This window comes from Sinocyclocheilus anshuiensis, unplaced genomic scaffold, assembly GCF_001515605.1.
Source record: "Sinocyclocheilus anshuiensis isolate Anshui unplaced genomic scaffold, SAMN03320099.WGS_v1.1 scaffold267, whole genome shotgun sequence".
Lineage (NCBI taxonomy): Eukaryota > Metazoa > Chordata > Actinopteri > Cypriniformes > Cyprinidae > Sinocyclocheilus > Sinocyclocheilus anshuiensis.
Window position 1 is genome coordinate 3,224,179 of NW_015552637.1, and position 19,784 is coordinate 3,243,962.

At 37.8% G+C, this 19,784-nt stretch overlaps 1 protein-coding gene across 1 annotated transcript in view; it reads right to left on the bottom strand.

Moving 5' to 3' along the window:
* Positions 1-19,784, bottom strand: part of LOC107666743 (zinc finger protein ZFPM2-like) — a 184,956-nt gene that overhangs the window by 80,053 nt on the left and 85,119 nt on the right. Inside the window, exon 4 of the mRNA XM_016458176.1 lies at positions 14,920-15,038. Coding sequence (XP_016313662.1) covers positions 14,920-15,038 — 119 coding nt within the window. The remainder of the gene's footprint in view (positions 1-14,919; positions 15,039-19,784) is intronic.

Here is a 19,784-nt window from a genome sequence, read left to right on the forward strand (position 1 = left end):
AGCCCGCGTGCCGTAGTTAGTTTACTGCTTGAGTGCAAAAGAATGCTTTCAGCCCCCCTCCTCCTCCTCGCCACTCTGCGGCTTTCTCTTTTCAACTTTGTTAAATTGACTTTTTCGTTTGAAATCGATTAAATTGAGAATCACTACAGCTCTACCAATCTTTTAAGGAACACCCATTGAGGTTTGCTCGGGCCTATCGTTTTGCACTGTTCACTGTTGCTATAGGAACCATGCATATTTATTCAAAATCACCTTGCTTTAAAACATAGTTCGACTAGGTGCTGATTTAATCGCAATCTTTTCTGAAGATGGAAATGTGTCCTATTTACTGGCTAAACAACGACCAACAGATTCAAATGGCTTTTAATCGAGATTACGAACAACGGTGAATAAACAGGACATGCTATACAGTATGTTTTGTGTGTCATTTCTCGTTTTCTTTGACATGTCGCATTTCCTGATATTGAACGTCTGATTGGTTCATCTGATGAATTATAAAATGAGGGGTAGATGCTAGCCAGCACCTTACATTGGACTTATATTGTCATCTCTACGTGTGTTGAAGCGTCAGGCACAGAAAGGTTTCAGCTCTAATGCCATCTGGTTTAATGAGCACTTAGCCTCCAGGACAGGAGCTCTTCCTGTCGCTGTCTCTCTCCTCCAGGGCTGAACGGTACAGTCAGAGGGCTGCTGGGGACTTCATTAGCACATGCACCCGGCGATATACTGTGGTGGGCCAGATTTATAATGGCACAATTTAAAAGAAATGCACTTAAAGTGATAGGTCGCCCACAAATGAACATGCTATCATCATTTACTCACCCTCTGTATGCCAGCTGGTTTTTGCGTGCAACCTAAAAGAGCTATAAAATCGTTCGTTCGTCATGAAGCTAACTGATTGATTTGCGTGTAGAAAACAGAAATTCAAGCCTTTTATCACGGACAATCACTGAAATCGCAGAAGAATAGTGTGTCAAGGCATCATGACAGGTTTAAACACCATTGACGACGGATACAAAATGCAGAATAATTTAAAAGCTGTGAAGAAGGGGAAGATTTTTAGTAAATAAAAAATTCTTTCTGTTTGTTCCTAAAACAACTGTATAACTTCAGAAAAGTGCAATAAGTCATATGAACTACTTTGATGGTACTTTATAGGGTTTCTTTTTTTTTTTTGACAGCTGCAATCACTATGAACTGTCATAGTATGGAAAAGAGCAAACTCCACAAAAAAAATTTCCACAAAAATAAAACAAAACAAAACAATGTACACACAAAATATATTAAAAACATCCATAAAAATAAAACAAATAAAACCAATATAAAAAAAAAAAACTATACTACAACTAAAAAAACTATATATAAAACATTAAAACAGGGGTTTATCACATCAGGTGAATAAATAATGTAGTAAATAATGACAACAACGTCATTATTACATCAACTCTTTAATCTCTTTAAAGTGTGCCAATATCTTAAGTGGATAGCAATTGCCATTGTGTAGATGCAACAATACTGGGCGTGCACAAATTAGCCTGAAATTACAATGAAAAAAACAGCCACACAACACAACCTGAACAAATTCAAGCAGACTTGAAAGCAAACAAAGGTAGAGTGTTCGATTGCCCGACTCGTGTGAAGTTGAATGCACTTTGCACGTAACTTGCATGCATATTATGTTCAGGGGACATGGCGTCGCTAAATTCATAATGTTTGCTTTGCATTGTAATAATGTCTAGGAGGCAGAGGAACATGCCCTGCTCTTGTGCTTAGATTCGGCTCGTGAAATGGTGTGCCTTCCCCATAGATCCCCCTATTTCAATTTAAATTTCCACTTTGAATTCAATTGCAGGCTTCTTTGATCTTTGCATGCAACTTGCAGTCGACTCCTACAGCAAGAGCTAGCTATTGGGCCAATAACAAGGTGTTCTCTGTACGTCCCGTACACCTGTACAGATATCAGCATACCTGGAGGCCCGAGGAGGCAGGTGGTATCTGCCGGGCAACTAATCGCACGAAACGTCATTGCATTGCAACGCAGATTCCTCTCATCGTTAGATGCGAGGGATGAAAGCTATGCGATCAGATGTGATACAACCTCTGGAAACCTGAAAGAGTGAATGTGGGTAAAGAAAACTCTCAGCATGAGGTAGCAACCATTTGCATAATCTTCCAGGGCAGCATTAAAGCGCAACGTGATTTGAAATGGGGTCTTCGTAAAATTATTCTCGATACTGAGTCATAGGTAAATAAATAAGAGTGAACTCCCCCACTCTGAACGCATTAGACATGAACTCTCTTATCTCCGCTCGCCGACCGTTAAAGTGAGGGTTTGCGGGGCTGCGTATGGTCTTTGTTACCCAATTAGTTTACTGTCGACCCCCGTGGTCTAATTTTCCTGTTTTGACAGGCTCGTACACCCTCGCCTAATGTGCTAGACCACCGGGACAGACGGCCAGACGCTGTCCAGACTTCTGCAGCCTCTATCAAGCATTTCTATCTCACAAAAGGGTTCTGTGATAGCACACCAGATGACCGCTGCAAAAAATCTGCGATTTTCACACTGAATACTTTCATTTAGTGCTGGCTCCTCCATCTGGACTGGTTTGATGAGCGCTTGTGTGACAAAAGACGAGAGGAGACGAGGACCTCAGCTGTAGCCTCTTGCCTGTGAGGAAGCAAGTGCAAGTTAGGGCAAGTAGACTTTGGGCATTAAGTTTAACGTATGAGAACTCAAAAACAGAAGCGGTACTGGTGAACTGCTGATATAACACAACTCATTTGCTAAAAGCGAGCCTAACTTGGCTCCGAGCTCAAAACTAGACAATATATCACACGTTTATTCACTTGAAAGGCAATTTCAGAATCGATTGCCAAGACTGGCTCGTCGCACACTTCAAAATATGCACATGTACGTGAAAGGACAGCCAACATCTCCTGGATTTCGCCACCAATTAACCATCTCCGCTTCACACGGTGGAATGTTGAATTCCAACAGGGGAATCGAGATTGCAAGTGAAAACTATTGTGGATTATCTCGGCTACTTTTCAAGGAAGTTGTTTCAGTGTCCCACAAGTGGAGTCTTGACAGTGACAGATGGCAAAGCAGCTGGCATCGCTCAAACTCTTCTCCCTTGTGCTAGATTTTCCCCCTCAGTGTTCGCCGTGGATTCTGCCGTGGCGTATTCCAACACCTTTGGCAAGACGTGGCGCAAACCGAGGGAGACAACACTGTGTACAAACTTATGTTGTTTCTTGCTAATTCAGATTTGATTGAGGTTATGCAAAATATCAAACTTTGGGGTGCTTTAGGCGGGTGTTAGTTTTTACTTCATTACAGACAAAAAAAAAAACTTCTCAAAGCGAAACCATTGACGCCAATTCATATGTTAGCCCTAGAAATTGCATTTGAAGCGATTACAGTAACAGCTTGCTGTTAGCGAGGATCAAACTAGCAACCTTTCAGTTACCAGCCCTGAGTCTTAACCACTACACCACACTCTACTTTACTGAAAAGACTATCATGGTGTCAACAAAAGGCTTCTTAACTAGCTTAACCAGCTTTCAAGCTGCCTTCACCAGCATCAAACTACCATTGACCAAGATAAACAGATGATCAAAGGGAGAAATGTTTAAACATCTAGTCTGAAAACACAAGTTTCGAGTTCCCAAAAATATAAAATTTAAAAATTTAAAAATGTTGAATTCATACATTAAAAAAAAAAACAGTTATACCAAGTATTTTAAAACAAATTTTTAAAAACAGATTAGTTAAAAAAAAAGTAATAATACAAGTTTATGCCAAAAACTTCCTCCAGGACTTACAGCTTGTAAATCTAATACTTTTTTTTTTTAAACCTTGACCTTCACTAGCACTTTATGCTCAAATGTGATTTTTTTATATAATTATAATTTTAATTCAGAAATTGAAAACAATGTCTGAATGAAATTATAGAAGAGGTGCATTCAAGTCATTATCAAGTCCAAAAAAAAGCATGACTTCAATGGCCCTGTTCTTTTCAGAAAACGAATCAAGTACATTCATTAAGACTTTTAACATAGTGTTAGCTTTAGTGCAATTGCAGAGCAGCTTCTGCTCTTTCTGTAAGTCCAGATGGATGAAATGACCTCACACGTTCTCCCTGACGGATTTCTGGTTGCTAATGTGTCCCCTAATGCATTGAGAGCGTGTGTCTCTAGAGTCTCAGCCAGTCTCAGTACTGATTTGAGGTCACTTGTGCTCTTGAGGACCACCGAACATCTCACCGGCTCCTGTCAGTGGCTCCTGTGAATCATTAAGGGAAAATGAGCAACCAGTTGTGCAAAGTTATCTACCTGTTCCCTTTTTTCCTTTACAGTGAAACTGTCACAGAAGGCTGTATGCAGTGATTCCACCATAGTGATTTCATGCAAAAGTAGTAACATGATAAAACAAACAACTGCTTGATAAATTAAGCATTAAATGTAATAATCATAATAATCACAAATAAACAGTTCAATAGCCTAATGTCATGCTGTTGTGTTGCTTTCTCCTGGTAAAATCTTGTGGCCTACTTTATTTTAATATAGCCTTTAAAATCTTCAAAATACAGCCCGCGGCGCTTACGCTCAAATGAAATAAAGTATCCAGTTTGTTGCACACTGAAAAGGAAAGAGCCCTTGTCAAATGACGTCTATGTGGATGGATCATTCACAAACTTGACACCATGAATTGTGACGCGGCGTTTAACGGTGTCTTCGCCCTGATTGTGCTAAACTATGTAGCCATCACTTCAGTCACAAAGCGGCGACCGCTTATCGCTTTCCCTCCATATCTGTTTGCCTGTTTGGGACATGCAGTGATGAAGAGGAGAAGGGGGAAATGTCAGGTTCACTTGTAGATCAAGTCGAGCATGTATTATCTCAGCTCTAGTCATCTGTGGCCCCGGCAGCCGCTGGCGCTGTGAGGAGAGAACACACCCCCCTGTTTCCTGTCAGAGAGCTGGAGATGGGCTGAGAGGATCCCTCCGAGAGAGAGAGAGAGAGAGAGAGAGACATAACAGAGAGAGAGAGAGAGAGATAGAGAGAGAGAGGAAGAATAAATCCCAAACACCCCTCTGCAGTGAGGTCATGACCTCAGGTCCCCTGTATCCCCTCAGGCAGCACTAGTCCCACTGTGTGTTAGTTTCATTAGCAGGGTGAGATCAGACAAAAATGGGCGTTGAGAGGATTCAAACATGGTTCTCTTAGAGTCTAGAAGAGGGTCCCAACACCTTCTAACCAAGGAATTTCCAGGATTTTTAAATACATTTTTTTAGTCATTCATAATTACAGAATAAGTTTATTGAAAATGTATATAGACACTACGAATACACACAAAAAAAGATAAATATATAGATACAGTGGGTACGGAAAGTATTCAGACCCCCTTAAATTTTTCACTCTTTGTTATATTGCAGCCATTTGCTAAAATCATTTAAGTTAATTTTTTTTCCTCATTAATGTACACAAAGCACCCCATATTGACAGAAAAACACAGAATTGTTGACATTTTTGCAGATTTATTAAAAAAGAATAAGGGGGTCTGAATACTTTCCGTACCCACTGTATATAGATTCATATTCAGCACAGAAATTTTCATAATAGTTTATTACTTCCCCAATTTTAAATTTACCGGACAATTCCAGTTTTTTCATGGCATGACTGATGATTGTCTAAATCTATGGAGATCTGTGAATTTCTGTAGAATTTTGTCATATTTTAAGCACATTTTCTGTTCTGTATTTGTAGGAAAATGTGTGAAATAATGCATAAACAATTTAGATATACACTGTTTCATCAGGTAGGCTAAAATATACTAATTCTAAATTATATGGCTTTAGGTCATAAATATTATTTAATATGAAAGTATTATTAAAGCCTTATTCAATTAGCCCAAATATCTGATACTCAGTAAATATTTTTCTACTAACAGAACATAAATAAATATAAAAACTTCCACATGCAGCTGAACCACAGGAAATCTGTGCAATTTTATCACATTTTCTGTGCTGATTGTGGGGCAATATAGTAGAATTATGGGAAAAATAATTCAGACATGCATATATAAAAATGTTTTGTTCAGCTAAAAAAAAAAAAGCTAAATTACATAGCTTTAAATCATGAAGTTGGACTACATTAGATTAAATCAAGTATTATCAGTTTAGCCAAAATATCTGATAAATTATAAGGTTTTAACAAATCTGGAAGTGCTATCAAATTAGCCAAAATATCTGATAAATGTACATTTACGTGGTGAGAGATGTATAAATCTTTATGAATGACTATTTGCGAAGCTTTCTGCAGAATTTTGTGATTCAGTATTATGATAGCAGTCAAGTACGTCTGCTTAGTTTAATTTCATCACACTCAGATGATACTTGAACCTTGACCAAACATTTCAATACAACTTACTAAATCCAAAACAATCTATATCGCTACATTGATTATAACATTTCATATATCTATACATCATAAAATGCATGTTCATCCTGAATTCCTGAACTCAACGTCCTCATCTAGCACAGGACCTTCAGTCATATCTAGATAAAATATCTGGCATTTAATAATTAGTGAAGTAAACATTCTTCGAAGAAATATCCTGATTCAGTTTATTCCGAGCTTTTTAGGCTATCATCACTGAAAAGTGCAAAAGCAATAGCTCAGTGAAAGCCTATATGGCAGATTTTATATTCAGGCATGCTGTCACACAAAAACAAATCATTTTTTGTTTATTTCCTATTTCACTTGCACTTGAAAAACATTTGCTAATCTATTAATGTATTGGGTTTTGACCCATAGTCATTTAAAAATGCACACAGCTATTTAAGACGACACAAAGAACACATCACCTTGGACTGCAGATTTGACTCGTTTCATTCATCTGTCGTTATGAACATGGTGATTTGAATAGGAGAATGTACATTATGTTGAATTCTAGTACCTTGAAACGCAGCAGCAGAGCACGTAATTGGTAAAGCTGCTGAATCAAAGACATGAATGCTGGACCTCCTGTGTCTTTACTCCAGGGTATAATAACCCCTGATGCTTAGTTAGCAAGCTTTATATTTATTAACAAGATCTATTCAAATAAATATGACTCACGAACAACTACATAAAAAGAGACTTTAGAGTCAAAATTGGCCTAATTTACTTTTTTTAATACACAAATTATTGTACTTATTCCAAAAGAGAAGAAAGTTTGTCTTTGTAAACTTATTTCGATATTTCAGCCCTTGTCCTCCGACCATCTGCCATATAGAGAACAATTTTCACAATCCAATCAATTCCTGATGAATAAAATGCCCTACTCTATAGTTTCATTTAGAACTATGTCACATTACAGAAGTAAGATGGGTCGTGAACATTGTTTCATGTTGATGTTAAAGGGCGTAATGTTTGAATTTCTCTTTAAAGCTGCCTTCAAGTCATGTCGCAATGATTGTATTTGGGAAATGAGTGCACATGAAAGTCACAACATCATCATAATTACCAGCAGGAAATTCTGGATTTTCTATGAGCACCAACTTTCTGAGTTAGGTTCATGTCATTTAAAGAAACATGGTGAATACTAATTGGTTTTAGTCCAAAATGCAGTTGTTGAGTGTACTATTTTGCATGCTAGAAAATACTATTGATTCACTCAGTTCATGAGGTGACAGGCTTGTTCAGCACAACTACATTTCCCATCATTCTCTGTAAAAGATTTCTGAAAGAATCACCCATCTAATGTGCATGCATTGCTCTTTAGTTGGTTGATTTGCTGGAAAATGAAAAAATATAAAGAAATACGAAATCTTCCAATCATGACCAAAATCAATTGATTGCACATCTGAATTTATGATTTCTGAAATTGCTAATATGAACTTCCCAGAATGACTGGGAATAACTTAATATTAGTGGAAACAGCATGTATTTGAAATCAAAAACTTTTGTAACGTTATAAATTTTGATCAACTTAATGCATCTTTGCTGAATAAAAGTATGTTACGAGTAAAAACATTACTGACCCACAAACCCTTGGCCCTAATTATTAAATGTCGGTTATTACTTTTCCAAGCAATCATGCAATTGTTTGCCTGGTGGACGATAAAACCCCATCGATTTACACTGTGCCAAATATAGCGAACAGGGCATCACAGAGACTTGAACGTGGGCTTTTTTGCACACACAAACACATACTTCATACATTCAATCCGATGCTAAAAGCAGAGCCATTTTCATTTCAGCAGTCCGAGACGTCAGCGGTCTAGTGACTTGTTAAAGCCCAGCAAAGTAATTGATGCATGCAATCGCAAATTGGTTTCCCGCCTAAACTTCAGGCCTATTATTTCATTAGATAAAGCCACATTTGGGTTGCCAAAATAATTTTTGTGTCCAACAAGGAATTAAAATCCTGTTAAAGCTCACGAGCGGGCGACATTACAAATGGGGAGATATTCTCTCAGATAAATATAGCCTCAGATGTAAATAAGATCTATATGAGCACGACGTGCCAAATATACAGTTGTGTGAGTTATTTTGCTTATGAGCAAATAAACGCCACTTGCATATATAATTAGATGTAAGTGTAAATAATTGGTTATGCATGTGCCAACACGAGGATGATGTTTGTCTGTGCGTATGTGCGCGCTCCACTCTCAAGTCCCACTGATTCGTCTTTCCAGCCATGTTGAATCCTCTTTTCTTATCAGAGCAGTGCAGGCCTGCATCAGGCGCTCCTTGCTATGACAGAGGCTACAACAATAGGCATGCGATACCGCTGCTTAGCGCTGCGTTTTGGAGGGGAAACCTGCCACAGGCACAGATTAACAACACACACACACACACACACACACACATTCACTCTCTCTCCCTTTCAAACACATACACCCACTCCCACAAAATAGATTGCAGCCACCAAAACAAAACATTTTTCCAAAGGCCCGGCTCTTGATTAATGAAGTAATGACAAGAAGAAAAATATAATTTCGGCATGAAAAAAAAATCCACTGCCACTTGTTCAAGTTTGGGACGAACAATAAACCTATAGGAGGAGGAAGAGGACAGCAAAGAGGAGGAGATAAAGCCCAATGATGGCTGGAATTATTCCTCCTGCTCATTCGATACACTGGTTCATGCGGAATTACAGCATAAAAACAATCCAGAAACCCAGCTGACACTGGTTCACCCTCTGATGGGTGCAAATGAAGACAATAGCACGTCATTTCTGCCGCCGTGGACACTCCACAAATACAAACACAAGCTACATGCACCAAAAGAGTTTGACTGCTGGTTTAACAATCATGCTGGCTCATGAAACCTCCACGGAGGAATCTGGATTGCTCAGAGGATGCTCTTTCATAGCTCAAGAGACTCCAGAGTTCTCTTAATTTCAGATGTTTCTCCTACAATTCCTTGGGAAGAATAAAAACAGACTTGGAATCTGAGCAGTGTAAGATATATTCTGAAAGTCTATGGTCTTTTTCTCAGAGCATTTGCAATCAATTTAGTCTCACTTCTGGGAGAAACAAATGAGATAAAAATACTTTTATTTGAGAATGTTCTTTCCTGTGGGTGTCCCTGAACATATTAACTAATGGTCAACTCATGTTTTTTTTTTTTCAATATACAAAACAGAGTGTAACGATTATGGCAAACGAGACACAAAACTGCCTAAATCTACAAACTCTTCACACAATATTTACCAGGGTTATGCAACATTCAGAAATGAATTGTGAATGCCTTTCCAATTTCATTTCAATTGAGGTAGCAGCAAATTGTAGAATTAAAATGAGCTGACACGAAAATAAATTCATTTAACTGCAATACAGTAGGTATATATTTTTTTACATATTATACAAGCTGCAAATAAATAAAAGAACACTTCATTTCTCATGTTCATTCCACTTTAAATATTCCAATTCAACTTCTTGTTGGATGTGGCCAATTCAATTTAAATTCATTCATTCATTTAAAGGGAACTAATTCTTAAATTATGAATTTTGCACAATCCTGATATTTACTCAGAAGTCACTCAAAATCATAAAAGTCATCCATCGACAAGGCTGTCAGTAAATTTAGAATAGGTAGAAAAAAATAGAGGACAAAGATCCTGCTGGTTTATCACTGCTTCTTAACAAAGCTTTTTAATTAGAGAAATGCTCATTCATTAGATGAACATTGAACTAAAAGCCATACTTAACTAACTGCCATCTTAGAAGGGGCCTGTAAATCTGCAGTTCATTATTAGGTTGTTTCCAAATCAATTATTAACACTTAAAATGGACACTGGGCAGCGAGAGTGACAAGAAGAAAAATATAATTTCGGCATGAAAAAAAAATCCACTGCCACTTGTTCAAGTTTGGGACGAACAATAAACCTATAGGAGGAGGAAGAGGACAGCAAAGAGGAGGAGATAAAGCCCAATGATGGCTGGAATTATTCCTCCTGCTCATTCGATACACTGGTTCATGCGGAATTACAGCATAAAAACAATCCAGAAACCCAGCTGACACTGGTTCACCCTCTGATGGGTGCAAATGAAGACAATAGCACGTCATTTCTGCCGCCGTGGACACTCCACAAATACAAACACAAGCTACATGCACCAAAAGAGTTTGACTGCTGGTTTAACAATCATGCTGGCTCATGAAACCTCCACGGAGGAATCTGGATTGCTCAGAGGATGCTCTTTCATAGCTCAAGAGACTCCAGAGTTCTCTTAATTTCAGATGTTTCTCCTACAATTCCTTGGGAAGAATAAAAACAGACTTGGAATCTGAGCAGTGTAAGATATATTCTGAAAGTCTATGGTCTTTTTCTCAGAGCATTTGCAATCAATTTAGTCTCACTTCTGGGAGAAACAAATGAGATAAAAATACTTTTATTTGAGAATGTTCTTTCCTGTGGGTGTCCCTGAACATATTAACTAATGGTCAACTCATGTTTTTTTTTTTTCAATATACAAAACAGAGTGTAACGATTATGGCAAACGAGACACAAAACTGCCTAAATCTACAAACTCTTCACACAATATTTACCAGGGTTATGCAACATTCAGAAATGAATTGTGAATGCCTTTCCAATTTCATTTCAATTGAGGTAGCAGCAAATTGTAGAATTAAAATGAGCTGACACGAAAATAAATTCATTTAACTGCAATACAGTAGGTATATATTTTTTTACATATTATACAAGCTGCAAATAAATAAAAGAACACTTCATTTCTCATGTTCATTCCACTTTAAATATTCCAATTCAACTTCTTGTTGGATGTGGCCAATTCAATTTAAATTCATTCATTCATTTAAAGGGAACTAATTCTTAAATTATGAATTTTGCACAATCCTGATATTTACTCAGAAGTCACTCAAAATCATAAAAGTCATCCATCGACAAGGCTGTCAGTAAATTTAGAATAGGTAGAAAAAAATAGAGGACAAAGATCCTGCTGGTTTATCACTGCTTCTTAACAAAGCTTTTTAATTAGAGAAATGCTCATTCATTAGATGAACATTGAACTAAAAGCCATACTTAACTAACTGCCATCTTAGAAGGGGCCTGTAAATCTGCAGTTCATTATTAGGTTGTTTCCAAATCAATTATTAACACTTAAAATGGACACTGGGCAGCGAGAGAGGCGCAGAGCCACAGGCCGCAGTCAGGGTTGAGTCCAGGCCCAGTAATTACTGTGATGAAGACACCTGCTACTCAATAGCTTCGACCCACACCGGCCGCCCGGCCCCCAGATGGCAGACATTTATGTGTGAGTGTCATTATTAATTTGTGTTAATTTGGTGGGGGTGGACGGGCTCGTCGCTCACCTGCGCATGGGCTGCTGGGTAATTGAGCTCTAATGGCCTGATTGATCGGCAGGAGAGGAGAGAGCTCTGGCAACTATCACTCAGACGCTGAGAGGAAGCGCTCTGTAGACACAGCAGTTCAAACATCCATCGGACACTGACACCACAACGTATCTTCAATCAATTTGCAAGTCATTTTGGTCACATTTTAAAGAATGACTCCGTTAAAGCAGCCTGTCTCGCAATTTTATTGACCTCTTCAATCATTTCAACTCGTCAATTATTTCTGACCTGGTGTAGGAAATATGATATAAAAAGACTGTTCAAACAGCTTTTGAAGATCCGCTCCAGAGTGTTAAATCAATAACTACGATCATAGAGAGAGACGACTCACTGAGTCGTGAATCATTTGGGTGAATCGTTTGAATGGAACGAAGATGGATGGCATCCAGACTGGGGCATCTGAGGAGTTTCATGTGTAAACACGGCAGAGCGTAGCATCGTAAACTCCCAGAAGCCCTCTGGTTTCTGTACATCAGATGTGCGATGCGCCCTCTGCACCGATAAGCCCTCATCATGTGACCCTATCTCTGCCCTGCAGATGCCAAGATCTCTCTCACCTGCTCACCCCAGGAGGGCGACATCAATCAGTTCTAAATGCTGGATGCCCCCCAAATGCCTGTCCTACTTCAACATATACAAGAGACTGACACACTAGATCTTTCATTTCTATTTCCTTTCATTCATATGCACGATCTTAAAAAATATTGGCATCAATGTTTCCATTACTATCTAATGTGAAACCTTTCTATTGCACAAAAGTTTATTAACTGGGAGTTAGCAATATGACCAAAATCTTATTTGACAATATGATTTCATGATAAGAATATATATCGGTATATAGATTAGGCTGCCATCACTTTAAGACCTAATGCGTGGATCCAATATACTGACACAGATCTGGTTTCTTTCCCATCAGTTTCTGTTCACTTAAAGGGATAGTCGACCCAAAAATAAAAGTTCTGTCATCATTTACTCAACCTCATATTAGTCCAAACCTGTCTGACTTCATTTCTTCCGTGAAATGCAAAAGAATATATTTTGAAGAATGTTAGTAACTAAACCGTTTCTTTCCCATTGACTTCCACTGTATCTACAAAAAATACAATGCAAGTCAATGGGAACCGAAACTGTTTGTTTAGCAGCTTTATTCATTTTTGGATAGACTATCCCTTTAAGACATTACTGACTGTGTTTACATGAATATTCATCAAGACATTTTTCTTTCTTTCTGTAATTAACCATTCAATCACAATATTCAGCAAAACAGAACTAAATTCTGGGTTTGGGGGACTTTCAGACAGCGCATTAAGTTTTTATCTCTTTTTAACATCAAGCATGATACACACTTTATTTTCTCATTCATGCATGTTTTTTTTAATCACTCTAACACATCAATACCTTTAAGCAGTCCTGCACTGCATGGATACATTTAGTTGTCACAATAAATATCGGCATACCACCCACGCATATTTTTGACCAGCTGACCTTGGTTAGGAAAGACACCATATTTAATTTGAGATGAAGAATAATTAATGATAATAACTTAAGAAAGTTTTCCAATCATAGTGGATAACAAGCAGCACTAAAATATAGTGTGACTGACCCATCCGATCATCTGAACCAATGCCGACCTGCCTCAGCATGCTGACTACATTCAGTCTACTAACTTTGACATTTGTAGACGTCATTCTTCAGTTTAGCCAATTACATTCAAATCAATAAACCAGCGGTCAAAAAGACACCACTTTAGATTCAGTCCATATCATACATCTTATATCAGCAGATTCTGCCCTTCTCAGATCAGACACTTAAGAGGGTGACACGGGTGAATTGGAAATTCAACAGTGTTTAACCACCTCTAAAGGGTCAACATTCATGAAGATAGAGCTTTCTTTCCAAAGACATCACACCTAATTCAACTACGGTTTTTCATGCTCCTCTCTGACATTACATGTATTAAACCCGTGAAATATCACACAGTGTTTGGTTTTATAAATCATTGCTTACAATGTTTTGTTCTCTTTGATTTTAAAGCAATAATGTACCCAACATTGAAAATTAATCATTATTTACTCACACTTACTGTATGCAATTCCAAACCTTTTTACAGCGAAACACAAAATGAGAAATGTAAAAAATCTTTACAACTGAATTTTCCTCTTCAGTTGTACTATCGCTATAAATATAGGCAATATTTGATTAAATTAAACAAAAATATATTTCAATTTGTGTGCACTTTCAAGGGGCAGTACAGACAAAAAAGAAAAACAGCTCAAAAGTATGAGAAAAAAATTAATAAAGTTATAAGTTAGAGTAATACCACAGAATGGGGCCTTAGAGTCTAAACTCCTCGCAGACTTTTCCTTGCATTTCTTAACAGGATAAATATGAGATTCGTTACCATTTTTAATAACTATTGCTTAATTAATCCACATTCAAAATGGAATGTTAAATCCTAAAGGATTCCTCTTTCCGCCTGTGTAGTTAGGTCAACACTTTCCTCTTTTTTGCTCTTTCTTTAATGGCTGAAGGATCGTAATGACAGCTTGAGCCTAACTGGAAGAATCAGCGATAGCAACATCAAATCTAGTAGATGTAATATCAGTCAAGAGTTTAGTAATAAAATGTGCAGATGAAATGGTTAAAAGTACAAAGGAGGTCATCTTGAGGTCAGTAAGATGCTGGAATGTAAGTAGCTCTGGGTTATGATCTATATGTAACACAATTAACATCTGTTTATGTTCAGTAAAATTTTTCATATGTTAATATGCAAATGATGGACTTCAAGGAAAATAAGCTTCACCCTTTACAACAAACAGGTTCATGTACTGATTAACAAACACTGAGAATCTGCTAAAGGTGAAGAGTGTAATTTCTGTGCTAGTTTCCAAAAAAGTTTCTACAATCTTCCCAAACCAATGCCATTCGTTCAGCCAATGACAGATCCTTCTGTTTTAACAAACCATTTAATTTAATTTGGTGTAATTTTCTTTAAGTAATAAATTGCATCCTTCATCCATAACCCTCATCAACATTTAACTTGCGATAACATACCTGAGCATCTGTGTTTAGCTCAATTTTTCCCTCGAAAGGCCCCCATGTGGTTCCTACAGGAAGCTGCTGGCGGCTGTGAATCCGTCGTTCTCCATCTTTGTTGAACAGGTCCAGCTCTCCTGTGAGACAGAACAGGGCAGTCAGTCAGTGTCACACAATAAATGCTTCGAGCTGACTGTAAATACATTAATATATATAATTTGAGAAAACAACAGCATCAAAATTGCTCAAAAATTTCCGTAATTTTTGATGCCTATATTATTTGTGATGAGTCTATGCAGCAAGAAACACATTCTGTCTATTAAAAAAAAAATCTAATTTAAAAAACCAACAAATAAATAAATACGAAATTGGAAATAAATACATTAATAATTCACATAGCCATATCTACAGACTAAAATATAAAAGAAACTTGGGTTCTTTTGGTTCTTGGCTCTTCTTCTAATGTAAACAAGTAAGCAACAACTTAGAAGCCATCCAAAACACTAGCAGCAGGACATTTGCATAAAAAACAAAAAAATACAAATCTCACATTCTCACTACATTTATGAATAACAATCACATCAACAACTTTTCTGCCAAATAATGTAGCTCATTACCATAACAGTAATATTGTAGGTATTTAACTACATTAGTACAGAATTCACTGCATATCTGATCACCGAGTTTCTGTTTCATAAAAACCATGATTTGAGGATCATAGCACGTTTTCCTGCCTCTTCTATCGAGTGAGTGCAGTATTTGATACAGACTCCAGCACCTGTTCTCAGAGCTGATGGCGATCAGATGGAGCGTGTCAAACCGCTGGGATGCTAACTCCTCTTGAAAGAGCGTCTTTCGCTCTTTGATAAAACCTCGTTGAGATGTTACAGGCTTACCGGCTGGCAGCGTGGGCTCTATTTCTGTTTTTCCAGGAAGGGGGCCGAGGCCTCTTGTTAGTGGCGTGCTGAGCTCGGAGTTAATTAACCGTGTCACGGGATAGCACAGCTAGCCCCGCGAGTTCCCCGAGCGCTGCTATCTAATCAGTTAGATTTTGTGTGCTTTTTTAGGACAATGATTAATCAAACAGTTATTATAATAGACTGCCTGGTCATGACTCTCGTCTCTCGAGTGCTAGGGGGCTCTTGTCACGAGGATCTCAAGAGCAGACTTCCGGCGGGTTTTCTGGGTGATGTTGAGAGCTTTTTGGGGCCGACCTGCGACTGAAGGAGATTTATCCCTCGGAGCTTGAGTGCTATCTGCTTTATCTTCCCACCAGCATCCTGTTCGGCTGTGTCACAGCACACATAAGCAGAGCTCTTTACAGTGAGGCAGGGACTGAGAATCTGTGCCACGCTGAAAATATTTACGTGAATTGTTTGCAAAGCTCAGATGTTTCTCCTAAAATTCAATACACTAATGAGAATTACTGAAAGAGTCCAGCTTTAAAATGAATATGTATAGCATAGCCCACACTCTTAAGAACAAAGGTTCTTTATTTGCATTGATGGTTCCATGAAGAACCTTTAACTTCCATAGAATCTTTCTATTGCACAAAATGATCTTCGTACACACACCTAAAAGTAAAGGTTCTTTATTAGCTTTGATCCATGAAGTTTAGTTCCATGAAGAAACGTAAAAGTTCAACGGAAACTTCCATTGTACAAAAGGCTCTTTACAGCAAAAAAAGGTTCTTTAGATGATTAAAATGTTCTTCACAATGGTTCTTTTAAGAACTGTTCATAGAAAAGTTATTTGAAGAGCCAAAAATAGTTCTTCTATGGCATTTGGAATCTTTATTTTTTAAGAGTGTGGATTATTTGGTCTTGAGAGAATTTGATGAGAAATGTTTAAGTTCATGTTGAAATCTCTGACTTTTGGGTTGTAGACTTTGGTATCTTTGGTTTGAGACATTTTTGAGACAATCTCTTCTGAAATTCTAGAGAAGACACTCTCAGGAGAAACATCTTAGAAGCAGGAGACCACCATTTGTTCTCTATCTGGGAACAGAGACATTAAAGAGACATCATGTGTGATTTTGACTGCAATCAGACAGTGTCTGCAACGCTCTGAACACAACATAAAGGTGTTTCTGTAGTGCAGCATGTTTCGTGACCTGTGCTAAATAAAAGCTGGTTGGTAGATGATCTTCAGCATGGTCTTTGTGGGCTGAAAGCAGTACAGTGCTGACTGAACTTTAAAATGACCTATTCAGCTGTTTCTCACTGCAGATATCAGCTGCGTATCTGTGACACACTAACACGCCAGTCTGCTTGTATGGAAATTCCCCTGCGACTGAATAAACATCTCACTACCACGATTCCCAGACATTTGCTAAATATCACAACAACGCATGACAGAGACTTCAGCAAGAGCAAATGAGAATTTAAAAAGATAACAATTTACAATGAGGTAACATTAGCTAACATGAACTAACAATGAAAAATAGTTCTAAAGCATTTACTAGGCTAATCTAAATTCTAAAGTTCTATCTGTTAAAGGTGGGGTAAGCGATTTCTGGTAGCCAGTGTTGACATTTGAAATCACCAAAACAAACACGCCCCTACCCCCAAAAGGGTCTTGCCCCTATTTTGATATCCTTGCCTTAAGCCTTCTTTTGTTCCGCAGACGTTTTCCTCTTTTGTTTTTTATCCGCCATCTCTATCTTTCTGTCGTCGCTTGGCTCGGCAAATGTCCATCCTGTCCACTGAATGCTCTCTCCTCCACATCATGAGTAGACACGCCCCTTACTGCTGATTGGCTACAAGTTTGTTTTTCTAGTCAGCCCGAATCAGTTTTCTAAAGCGTTTTTGAAAAATCGCTTACCCCACCTTTAATATTAATTAATGGACCTGAGCTGACATGAACTAACAATCAATAGGCCTAGTTGTATTTTTATTAAATAACCTAAAGATAAAAAATTAAAAAATTCTATAACTAATGTATTGCTCATTGTTAGTTAATGTTAATTAATGCATTAACTAACATTACCTAACAGGACCTTATTGTAAAGTGTTACAAAAAGTACCACAGTATCACCAAGACATATTGAAAATGTATTATGGTAATATTACGATTTGTACTAATATGTTCTTTGACAGAAAACAAAAAAAAAACTGTTTTTAGGGACGCACCATGTTAAAAATATGATCACAAGCAATAAATGACAGATTATACTATATAGTATACTATATACTATACTATTTTGCCCTTAAAACTAATTCAGTTTAGGCATCACATCATTATAATATACAGTTTGAAAAATAGCCAGTATCTTTATCTATAAATGAAGCAGCACAACTGTTTCCAACACTTATAATAAATAAGCATATTAAAATGATTTCTGAAGGATCATGTGACACTGAAGACTGGAGTAATGATGCTGAAAATTCAGCTTTGATCACCGAAATTTTTTTTATATTTTAAAGTATATTAAAACAGAAAACCAATATTAGAAACTGAAAAAATATCTCACAATATTAGTTTTTTTCTGTATTTTTTATCAAATAAATACAGCCTTGATGAGCACAAGAGACTCCATTAAAAAAACATTCAAAATCTTTCTGATCCCAAACTATTGAACGGCAGTGTATATCAATACATGATGGCATTTCACAAAATGGTTATTTAGGTTACATAATTTTTACAATATAGTGAATTATGCTTCAGCATATGCCTTAAAGCATGTAAACATGTAGCAAAAATTGAATATATTTGACAACTACAGACAAACAGATCAATCATAGTGATTATTGGTTATCGGTATTAGCCTCTAAACATTATTTACTGAACCACACTGCTAATAAAGACCATGGTAAATGAATACTGTAATCATTCGGTCCTATGGTAAATATCAAAATACCACGGTATTTCCAGAGTATTCAAGTGTGAAATACTGCATGTGAATATACTGTACGTTAGAAGAATTATTTTCCTCATTTCCTGTTCCATGCACTAATGCCTTCATTGCCCGTTATGGAGCTCAGCAGAGATAGTGGGAGAATTTGGGAGGCGGGGGGTCTCTCTGAAGCCTGTCGCAGTCCCGCCAGCCTGTTGGAAGGTGGGGAACCTCATTAAAGGGAAATAATTAAGCGCTGGAGCGCAGCTGGTCCACATCACAGGCAGGCTAAATCTATGCTAGCCCACCACCGCTTGATGTGCTCTGTTCCTACTCTGATAAGACCTTGTGGCCTTTCGCCATGATCGCACAAGTTTCTCTTTAGCCCGGCTTGACACTTTCGCTGAAGTCTTCCGTACATCCCATGCTGGGGTGAATGAGGAAGGCCTGCGGCACAAGGACATCTGAAGTCCTAACGCTGGTTAAGTACAAACGTGCCGGTCGTCCGCCAAGCGTTCCAAGCCACGTCTCGAAACCTCGCGTCCCAGCTGGCTCGTCCCAGCTGTTACCGATACGACATGAGCCCGAGAGGCAAGACGACGACATACAGCTCTGTGTGCGTAATGAGCCAGCCTGCCACCGTCGCCATGTTTGCCACAAGCGTTTAGATGTTGACTCGCCATAGATTACGAGATCAAGATGTACAGTCGCAGATTATCCGCTTGGATCTGGCACGGATGCCGATGAATGCTGGCTTTGCCACTCCATTACTGACATGCATGTACTTTTTATCTAGATTTGCCACGAGTCAAACATACAGTAAAAAATAATGAGTAAATTTAGATTTTAGAGCCTGATGTACAAAGTAAGAGAGGATAGCTCATAGTAGAGCTAATGAAACTGATTATAAATAAGTTCATGGAATATAGTTTATATTTCATAAACTGGTTTATATTTTATTTCATTTTTATTCAGTTTTGGACATAAAGTGTCAATCCAAAATTGATACCAAAAAAGTCAACAAAAATGTTGTTAAATCCAGCAGGAA